Source organism: Solanum pennellii, chromosome 1, assembly GCF_001406875.1.
Source record: "Solanum pennellii chromosome 1, SPENNV200".
In the NCBI taxonomy this organism is placed as follows: Eukaryota; Viridiplantae; Streptophyta; class Magnoliopsida; order Solanales; family Solanaceae; genus Solanum; species Solanum pennellii.
In genome coordinates, this window is record NC_028637.1 from 5,602,364 (window position 1) to 5,613,769 (window position 11,406).

The following is an 11,406-nucleotide window of genomic DNA, read 5'->3' on the forward strand; positions in this document are numbered from 1 at the left end:
TATATATATATATATATATAAAAGTTAACTAATTAAAACAAATTAGTGGAAGGGAATTGGGTTTCATATATTCCTCCCTTGTAAGTAACAAAACTCTTAAATTATGTTGTGTTACGTTTTAGAACTTTGTTAAATTTACAAATTGCTCATAATTTTTTCCCATAAAACCATACAATAGCGTATTTATGAAAAAATGGCAACTAGCTCTTTTAAAAATTATAAGCTAATTGAGTTTAATTTATATATTATATGGATCATATATGTATAATCAGGCCACTCGAGAAAAATTACTCACATGACTTAATATTTTCTATTATAGATATAAAGAGATCTTGTGATATTAAAAATAAGAAAAATTACATGTTATAACACTGTAAAGATTATTTTATTGCTCAAATTTTTTTCTTAGGCTCAGTGACAAAATTATATCCCAAAAATGGGGCCTGTAAACTTTGTGGTCTCTCAAAAAAAATAGTTACTTTTTATGTATATATTTTTAAGATTGGTATGATATTATATATTGGTACCTATACTATATTAAGGTGATATAGTGCACGTAGTTAGAACATTGAATTATGTAATTAGAGGTCTACAAATTAGTTCTCATTCAATACATTTTTTTCTTATTTTTTTACTAGCTAGTGCACCCATATACCTTTTGTTTTAATGAAAGTTGTGCACAACTAATTTTCGACTAATTTTATGGGATACTTGTCATCTTCCATCAGTAACAGATTCATGATATTTATCTCGAGGAAATTATTATTTCTCTATAGAGAAGTCCGTATTTTTTCAAACAACTTCATTCAAAATCGAAACAAATCCACATACGACACGAGTATATACGTTAATACATTATGGTATAATATTGAATAAAATGCCTTATTTTTTTATTTGTACAAAACTCGTGTGCTTGAGAGTTCTTGATGAGAAAATCACGTAGTGTCTTTTTTCCTCTGCTGAGTTTTGACACAAAAGCTTCAGAATTCTCAATCACTTCATTAACTACTAAGCCACAAATGCACCCATATTTTAGGAAGTGCATATTCTCATTGGCTTAACCCGTTGATGAAATTTAAACTCTACCACATTTTTTTTATCAAATTCATCTCAATTACTTACTCTGAAACCTGACTAGTTCAGAAATATATTAAAAAGTTTCACATCTGAAAGATCTTTTTTTAATTTTATTTGTATAGAAAACGATTTAATATTCAAAGTCCAAACTTAAAACATTAAGTCTCTTGGAAGAAACTCCAACTAAATTTGCATCCACAATACATGATGAAACAAACTTTGATTATTCAAGAAATACCCTACCACCATTCCCTCCATCACCCCACCCCCAACCCCCACCCTCCACATACAAGTGTGGAAACAACCATTATGCCCATTACCCCATCCCCACAAAGAAAAAAAGGAATTAAAAAGTAGAGTATTACTAAAAAAGAGTTCTCTTATTTAAAGAGAAAATGAAAGGTGCATCTTCTTAGCTTCTTTTTCTTCTAAGTTCTATCTCATTAATTATAGTAGCCAGACCACCATTTTTGCTTCACTCAACAACCAACTTATATATATATATATCCTCCTCCTCCTCTTTAATACATTACAATAAATAAAAAAATATATTTTTATTCATTTAATTCCTTTTATAAATACACACCAAAACTAACACTAAGCAACCAAAAATATAGAATTCATAAACCCCCTTTTAATTTTTCCTTCTCTCCCTTTGTGTCTTCTTGATTATCTTGATATATATATATACTTAGAAAACTTTTCAATCTCCACAAAAAAAAAATTATGTTGAAGAAAAGAGGCATTGATGTTTGGGAATTAATATTTTTAATATTTGTTATTAGTTTTATTAATACAAATTCAGCACAAAATTTTAGCAGAAACAATTTTCCAAGGGACTTTGTTTTTGGTACTGCTTCTTCTGCTTATCAGGTTTGTCTTCTTCTTCTTCTTCTTTTTTCACTATACATGCATGTGAATGCGAATGTGGATCACTCATTTTTATATCCATTCAATAATTTTTTTATTTTTGTTTTAATATTATTATTATTATTATTATTATTTATTATAATCCGTGACCATAACCAATACTTATCTTTCGTTCTTCTTTTTCAAAATGTATTTTAATATTATTGTTAAGATGTTTCAAATCGGTACCTTCTCTCATGAGGTAGCTTTTAGAGTTGAGTTAGGCTTAAATGTCATATCTTAGCATGGTATCAGAATCAGGTTCATCCCAATTTATTGTTCACCAATAATGACCCCATTTAGAATTGTTCACGCTCCAATTGAGGTCTAGGCGTGCAGAAGAATGTTAATTAAGAGGCGTAAATGTCATATCTTAACACATATAAACAGGAAATAATAAACTCTTTTAATGAAAATTCAGATAAGTATTTATTCAAGGTCTAATTAGGATGTCTCTCTCATATTTCTTTTAGAAATTTGCGATTGATTAAGTAAAAAATAATTGCTAATCACATTCAACGATAGATTATGAAAATTATTGTTAGTTATAGATTATTTAGCAATGAATTAACGAGTTAGTTTCTAATTTTTGTTTGTTGTAGTGTTTTCTCATGGCTTTAAGATTACTTTTCTCTTTTTTATTAAATTCTTTACTTTTATTTTGGTATAAATTTTGGCATAAAAAGGAGTAAAGTTTAGTTCTTTATTTTAAAAAAATAATTTAAATGGTGCTTTCCTTGAAAGTAATTCTCTATTAGTAGAATGTTTTTGTTTTTTTATTTTCATTTTCTATTTCCTGCCAAATAGCTAGACAACGAAAAAAGTGCATTTAGTGGAGAACAAAACAAATTTTGTTGGAACCTTAATCAATTAATTAGCTAATTAAGCGTGTAGTAGTTATTTAATCATCTAATTAATTATGAAATATCCACCAATGATGTGACTTTAATGTTCTAGAATCAAAAAGTAGATAGACATTCCAAATAGAGAAAAAATCCCTCCTCAAAAATAAAAGGGTTTATTGTAATTTTAGTCCCTCAGTTTTTATCAAAATCTGATTTTGATTCTTACTATAATATTTGACTGAACATAATAATGTTAAATAACTAAAATATATATTGTTTATCTCTTTATATAAGAAATATGTGAGATCTAAAATATTTTTAGAACATGATCATTGATCACCATCAATGATAATACAAATTGAACATATTACACCAATTATTGAATGATTTAACAACTTGATATTATGATTAATATTAGTGTTTTTTGATATTTGAAACAGAAATCATAAAAAAGAAAGTTGGTTTTGGTAAATTAATATATATATATGTTTTCATTAGTCGGGAAGAAGCCTAGAAGTGCTTACTACTATACCACACTACACTTGTCTTTACACATTTACAGATCTAAGAAAACTTCAATATAATCCTTACTCTTTATCTCTAACTTCGCTCAGGCTTAACTGTGCAAATAAAAATAGAAAAATCATTTTCGTCGGAAAATTTTACGAGAATAACATTTTTCTATTTTATTTTATCTTTTAAAATATTTTTTATCCTTTTTAAATTTAATATCTTTTAACTAAAAAATAGAAAAAAGATTAGTTTATTTTGAATAAAAAAATATTATAATTTTTTAGATTTTTTGATTAAATTCTAGCAATTTTTTTTTAACTATTTACCATTATCTAATAAAAATATATTATAAACATTATGAGACGAAGGAAGTACAATTTGAAAAAGAAAGAAAATAAAATAAATTTAATTGGAAGCTGCGTGTGGATATATGATTGTGTAATTAAAGGCAATTAAAATCATAAATTGTGTCATAAATAATGAAATATGTCCCCCATTAGATGTGACTGTATTGTTCAGTAATTTTAAAAAGATAAATATTCCTTATTAATTAAATAGGGAATTAAACACAAAAGCTTTAAAGAAAACCATCAAGTTAAAGTTCCTTTAATCCACTTGTCAATTTTTGATAAATGTCAATTTCATTTTTAAATAGAGAATTAAACACTTAAAAGGATCATATTAACCAATTATCCAATCATTCCCGTGACCTCCCACCCCACTAGACAGAAGTTTGTTTTTCATCATTTCAATAGAATTCACTTTTTGTTTTGTTTTGGGGTGAGGGTGGGTGGGGGTGGGTTAACACTTTTTTGAGTTTTGACATTTAATTATTCCATTGAATAGAAAAATTTATGAGAAAGCAAGAGTTTCTTCTGGGTCGAGTTTGTCGTATCAGACTTGCTTAGTATGGATTATTATATTTGGTTTGTGAGCTATTACATAGAAATGAGAATTTTATCTTGTGCACATCCAAAGGATAGTAATTACGGGTTTTCCTAGTCATCAAAAAAAAATATTTAACAACACAACTTAAATATCCTTTTTCATCATTTAAGTGGTTCGAACATATACAAATCCATTTTCAGACATTTCTAGATCCATTCAAATATTTTTTATAGAAAATAAATATTTTTTTTAATTAATTTCTTATGTAATCTTTATTTTTTGTTTGAGTTTTCAAAAAAAAGTTAACTTTTAAAAAAATTCATTCTTCAAGAAGGCAAATTCATGGGAGGGTTCGAAAAAGATAATGTTAATGCTATAATGTATTTTTTTTAAAATAACTTGAAAGATATTAAAGAGTATTTAAAACTCGGTATAAAGTAAATTTTGCTATCAAATTTAAGAGGATTTTTTTAATGTGTTTTTTCAATTTTTATTATAAAAATTTATCAACATTAAATATCTATATGAAATAAATATATATATTAAAACACACCATATAACTTTTTTCTAACGACTATTTCAACATATTAGGTACGAGTTCAATTCAATGTAGTTTTTGACATAAGTATAAATTTATATATATAATTATTAAAATAACAATAATAAGTATCAATTTATAACCTATACATATAATAATTCAATATTAAGAATCTTAAAAGATACAACCCAAATTTTTGCAATATCAAATATTTGAAAAATTGTTAAATGAAAATTATTGCAAAAGAAAACTATATTTTTCTGCTAATACTAATATATCATTACTTACTTGTCATAGATATATTTTATTTTTGTGCATCTAATATAATCCTTTTAATTTTACACATTTAACTAATTAATATTTATGAGATGATAATGTAATATGTTATGTCTGAATATAGTTTGAAGGAGCTGTGAAAGAGGATGGAAGAGGTCAAACTATATGGGACAAATTTTCTCATTCTTTTGGTAAAAAATTGTGCATGCACTTTCCCCACTAATATTTTTTTTTAATCTTTTTTTTATTTAGTATATTTCTCATTATTTTTATGTTTCAAACACTAGTAAAGGAATAATTAAAAAGTTCGAGCAACATAGTTAAATATTAATGGATATATTTGGTGGATTTGCAGGTAAAGTAATTGATTTTAGCAATGGTGATGTAGCCGTGGATCAGTATCATCGGTATCTGGTAAATTTAATTTATAGTATAATTTAATTTTTAAGATATTTTTTAAATTTTTATTTGATATTTGGATTACAGTCTGACTAATTAGATTTGCATCAGATAGGACCCTTCCAGGAATAATCGTTTCTATCATAAAAATTTCATACTCAAAACTCGTAATTAAGACGCTCCATCGAATAATTTCGATTCCTTTTTTTTTTTTTGACAGGAAGATATACAACTTATGAAGGATATGGGAATGGATGCCTATAGATTCTCTATTGCTTGGGCCAGAATTTTCCCTAGTAAATCTTCTTATATTATAAAGTTATTCACAATTACAATATTTTGATATAGCACTAAAAAAAATATCTGAATAAATAGCCATGCACCACACAAGAACAAATAATTAACAGTTTGTTTTTAATTATTATTAGATGGAACTGGAGAAATCAATCAAGCTGGAGTTGATCACTACAACAAGTTTATCAATGCTTTACTAGCTAATGGTACAATTGGCATTTTTACTCTCCTATTTTACGTGAAGGTGTTACTGTCTAGGTGTCGATTAAAGTTTTTTCTTTTACAATGATTTTCTCAATATTTAGTTTAAAAAAAAACATTTTGCATCATTAGTTATGTCGACTTGTAGTACTTTTGATGTAGTTTTGTTTTTGACACAACTTAACAAAATTATACCTGAATTCATAATCAAAATTAAGTATTTTGATCGAGTACTCCGAACCCCTTTACAAAAATTGGACAGAAGGAGTATATATCATTTCTTTAGCATTATTGTCAAACTTTTTTTTTTTTTTGCATTAAACATAGATAAATTGAATGTTAAAATGTGTATGAATCCTAGGAATTAAACCATATGTAACATTATACCATTGGGACCTTCCTCAAGCTCTAGAAGACAAGTACACTGGATGGCTAAGCCCACAAATCATGTAAGTTTCACCAAAAGTTATTTATTCCAACTTGTCTGGATTTATGTCATGTAACATTTTTGGTCATTATTGACAGAGAAGATTTCGCGATATATGCGGAGACATGCTTCAAGAAATTTGGTGATAGGGTGAAGAATTGGATCACTATCAATGAGCCTCATACGGTTGCCGTCCAAGGCTTTGATGTAGGTCTACAAGCACCGGGCCGATGTTCCATCCTCCTACGAGCTCTTTGTAGAGCTGGAAACTCTGCAACTGAGCCTTACATTGTTACTCACAATCTACTCCTTGCTCATGCTACTGCTGTTGACATTTACAAAAAGAAGTACAAGGTAAAAAAAACATTCAATATATTGAGACTTTTCCTAGCCAGTATACATAGATTATACACTGATCATACATGATTATACCCATAGTATACATAGAATATACATATATTATACATCGGCAGAGTGTTTTTGTAATCAAGTGTCGTTGCAGCCAACACAACACGGATCAATTGGGATATCCCTAGATAGCTTTTGGTATGAGCCTTTAACAAACTCCAAAGATGACATTGAAGCAACACAAAGGGCAATTGAGTTTAATTTAGACTGGTAAGGATTTTGTTGTAGTAGTAAAAAATGCTCACTCATTTTTTCGTTTTGATGGTGAAATGTTCTGTTACTGGACTCAGGTATCTTGAACCTGTGATTCTTGGAAGGTATCCGAGTTCGATGGTAGAGAGAGTGGGAAGCCGATTACCTAAATTTTCGCCAACTGAGTCTGCACTCGTCAAAGGTTCCTACGATTTCATAGGCATAAATCACTATACTACATGGTATGCCAGCAAGAACAAAACCAACATAATTGGTGCTCTGCTCAATGACTCTGTTGCTGACTCTGGTGCTATTACCCTTCGTATGTCGTTGACAACTCTATTAACTGATTCATGATTCATTCTACTTATCGCGAAACTCATTGTTCATTAAAAACTAAATTTTTTTTTTGGTTGTGCTATCGTATCTTGCAGCATTCAAAGGTATAAAGCCAATAGCAGACAGGGTATGTAATTTCATATCTTTCGTATCTTGAATTGGAACGATTTTTATGTTCTGTTATATTATATGTTCTCTATAATAACCAAAAAGTATACGTGCAATAATGATGATATTTAATTGCAGGCAAGTTCAATATGGCTGTACATAGTACCTCATGGTATTAGAAGCTTATTGAACTACATCAAGCTAAAGTATGAGAACCCTCTAATCATAATCACTGAAAATGGTAAGTTTCTAAATCTATAACGTAGCTACAAGAAAAGTGTGAATTACATGAATTACATGGAGATTTTCTTGGGAATTAGTATAAAAATCTGTAGGAAAATAAGTTTCTTATGGTTCGAGCCGGTTAATTTGATTTCTTGAATTGTTACAGGAATGGATGATTCAAATAGCATATTTACCTCACGAGAACATACTCTCAAGGATACAAAAAGGATCAATTATCACAATGATTATCTTACTAATCTGCTAGCTGCTATCAAGTAAGTTATTCATGTCTAAAATCCTACTTGATCAACAAATTTTAAAGCACAACGTATTCATTCGATATCTATATTGGTGAATATGCAGAGAAGATGGTTGCAATGTGAAAGGATACTTTGTGTGGTCTTTGATGGATAACTGGGAATGGGCAGCTGGATTTTCGTCGAGGTTTGGTCTTTATTACGTGGATTACAAGGACAACCTCAAGAGATATCCTAAAGATTCCGTGAACTGGTTCAAGAACTTCTTAGGATCTGCTTAAATTGATACATGTTACTTATAAGCACCATATATGTTAGATTCCACGCGTAAAAAAACATAACGTGATGTATACAAACAATTATTCTTTCACAATATCTTAATGTCATTCAATAGATTCCACTCAGTTTGCTCATACATAGGTTGTTTGGTATCTCGTACGAGTTTTATTATTGCTCGATCACTTCCTTTTCTGCTACTATGTGATTAATTTGTACTCAAATTCAGTTGGATCATCCGTTTAAACAAGCTCAAAATGGGCATTTTGAGATAATTTTGAGTTTTAGGAGTCAGAGTTGAGACTTAGTAGTGTGTTGTGCTAGTTGAGTCCTCCCTGTACATCCTAACTAGCAATCTTCCTTCGTTGGAAAATCACAATTATATATACTCAAGGCCGGCTTAATGCCTTTAAAAATGAGGCAATCGTTTTAGGCCCATAATTTAAGGGATCCCATTTTACAGTAACAAGAACTATTATACTTTTTAAAAAAATAAAATTTCACTGTGTCTTTTAGTTCATTTTGAAACATTTAAGAATGTTTTGTTTCTTATTGGTCAAATTTAATTAATTGATTTTTCCACGTAACATGTTTATGACCACAAGATTAATTTTTTTTTTGGTATATATGTATATAATTTAGCTTAAGACCACAAGATCTGAAAATCCTTTTTTACTCTTTTAAGTTTCACATCGAGTTAAATTGGGCAAAAGATTAAAACTTACAGAATACTATTTATAGAAAAACTAACCTTTTCAATTAAGAAAAAGAAATAATTTTATATATCAAAAATAATTTTAAATATGTTAACAATTCTACATCTTAAAAAGCTAGAAGAGTAGATTTTATATAAAAAATAATAAAAAATGTATAATTACTAATTTCTTCTCCTCAAATCCTGGATGAGAGTCAGTATCCTAACCACCTATACTACAATGCATTGTTGAACATATTAAGGGTAGTTAATTTTTAATACTGCTTAATATTTGAAAACTAGTCTATAATAAAAAAAGAAAAACAAAAAGAACATAGTCCAAGTTTTATTACCACTTTAATCCACCCTTAAAAACAACATAGCAGAGTCAGAATTCTCATATCAAAATTATTTAAGTTAATCTTAATTTTTATTTGATTTCACTAAAGTATAGCAATGTGGAAAAAAGATTAAGATTTGAGGTTTGTGTGCAATAGGTGTAACAATAAATATCCGGTGGAAAGTCACTTGGGTTACATAACCGCTAATCAAATTTGAATCTAATAAGTTTACATTAGGTCTAATCAAATTTGAAGCTAATAAGCTGTGTACATGAGGTCTACATCAAATTTGAATCGGGATTCCTTCTAGTTATGTTCTTAGAGAGAGAATCTATCAAAATTTGGAGAGTTAAGGATTCTTAGCTATGCTGATCGGACTTTTAAAAAATAAAAATTGTCAACAATGTGATCCATGAAAGTTTGATGTGTTCATGTGTAGACATGCTTCAAAGAATTTTGGTGATAGGATAAATTACTGAATCACATCAATAAACTTCATATTGATGTCATCTTAGAATTTGATGTAGGGCTACAATAACTAGGTAATGTTCCATAGTTACTCACAGTCTACTCCTCACTCATACCACTGTTGTTGATATTTACACAAAAAAAATTGGAAAGAGAAAAGCATGCAACAATTATTTTCCTAACCAGTATACATAAATTATAAACTGACTATACATGATTATACTCATAGTATACATTTTTAAATACATATGCAAACTATTTCTGTGATTAGTCTTTGTAATCAATTGGTGTTGCAACCAAGACAACATGTATCAATTTGGATATCACTAGATACGTTTTGGTATTAGCCTTTAACAAACTCTAAAAATGACATTGAAGCAACACAATTAAAGGTCCATTAAGTTTAATTTAGACTGGTAAAGATTTTGTTATTGAAGTCTAAAATGTTTCTCATTTTTTCCTTTTGATGGTGAAATGTTTTGTTACTAAATTCAGGTATCTTGGGCCTGTGATTCTTGGAAGGTATCCAAGTTCGATGATAGAAAGAGTGGGAAGCCTTTTGCCTAAATTTTCGCCAACTGAGTCTTCACTTGTGAAAGGTTCATAGGATTTCATAGGCATAAATCATTATACTACATGGTATGCCAGCAAAAACAAAACCAACATAATTGGTGTTCTGCTCGATGACTCTATCGCAGACTCTAGTGCCATTACCCTTATCCGTATGTCATTGATAACACTATTAACTAATTACACGATTCATTCTACAGTATCTTGCAGCATTCAAAGGTATAAAGTCAATAGCAGACAGGGTTACGTTAAACCTCTCTATAACAATACTTTACTATAATAACTAAGTTTAATTTTGAACAATTTTCATGTTATGTTATACTATATGCTCTCTATAACAACCAAAAAGTATTTGTACAATGTTGATGGTATTTACTTGCAGGCAACTTCAATATGGTTGTACATAGTGGCTCATTGTATTAGAAGCTTAATGAACTACATCAAGCAAAAGTATGAGATCCCTCTAATCACTAAAAATGGTAAGTCTCTAATCTATAATGTAGCTTCTAAATTATACATCAATCTATTATTGAATTCGAAAAAGAGTCTAGAAGAAATGGTTCGAGCCTCTTATTTTTATTTCTTGAACTGTTACAGAAATGGATGATTCAAATAGCATATTTACATCACGAGAACATACTCTTAAGGATACAAAAAGGATCAATTATCACAATGACTATCTTACTGATCTGCTAGCTGCTATCAAGTAAGTTATTTGTGTCTAAAATCCTACTTGATCGATAAATTAAAAACACAACGTATTCATTCGATATCTGTTTTGGTGAACATGCAGAGAAGATGGTTGCAATGTGAAAGGATACTTTGTGTGGTCTTAATTTGATGGATAACTAGGAATGGGCAACTGGATTTTCGTCAAGGTTTGGTCTTTATTACATGGATTACAAGGACAACCTCAAGAGATATCCCAAAGATTCCGTGAACTGATTCAAGAATTTCTTATGATCTGCTTAAATTGATACATGTTACTTACAAGCAACATATATGGTTAGGTTCCACTCGTAAAAACACGCATAAAAAGGCATAAGGCGATGTATACAAACATTTATTCTTTCACAATATCTTTGTCACGACCCAAAACCGAGCCGCGACTGGCACCCACACTTACCCTCCTATGTGAGCGAACCAACCAATCTAAACCTT

The 11,406-nt window shown here is 29.1% G+C and overlaps 1 protein-coding gene and 1 pseudogene across 1 annotated transcript; both read left to right on the forward strand.

Moving 5' to 3' along the window:
• Positions 1-1,459: 1,459 nt before the first annotated feature.
• On the forward strand, positions 1,460-8,311 carry LOC107014575 (beta-glucosidase 40-like). Its single transcript, XM_015214579.2, has 13 exons — positions 1,460-1,950; positions 5,171-5,237; positions 5,402-5,460; positions 5,666-5,741; positions 5,874-5,945; positions 6,302-6,389; positions 6,466-6,721; positions 6,870-6,985; positions 7,066-7,289; positions 7,402-7,433; positions 7,553-7,655; positions 7,806-7,914; positions 8,003-8,311. The coding sequence occupies exons 1-13, from the start codon at positions 1,804-1,806 to the stop codon at positions 8,175-8,177; spliced, it is 1,524 nt and encodes a 507-aa protein (XP_015070065.1). The 5' UTR covers positions 1,460-1,803; the 3' UTR covers positions 8,178-8,311.
• Positions 8,312-9,638: 1,327 nt separating this feature from the next.
• Positions 9,639-11,208, forward strand: LOC107016740 (annotated as a pseudogene).
• Positions 11,209-11,406: the final 198 nt, after the last annotated feature.

Bases quoted from the DNA above. Each gene is read 5' to 3' on its own strand.
- LOC107014575 (XM_015214579.2), top strand. From the start codon at position 1,804: ATGTTGAAGAAAAGAGGCATTGATGTTTGGGAATTAATATTTTTAATA. The intron at 5,742-5,873 runs GTAAATCTTCTT...AATTATTATTAG, and splicing joins TTGGGCCAGAATTTTCCCTA to ATGGAACTGGAGAAATCAAT. The intron at 7,915-8,002 runs GTAAGTTATTCA...GTGAATATGCAG, and splicing joins AATCTGCTAGCTGCTATCAA to AGAAGATGGTTGCAATGTGA.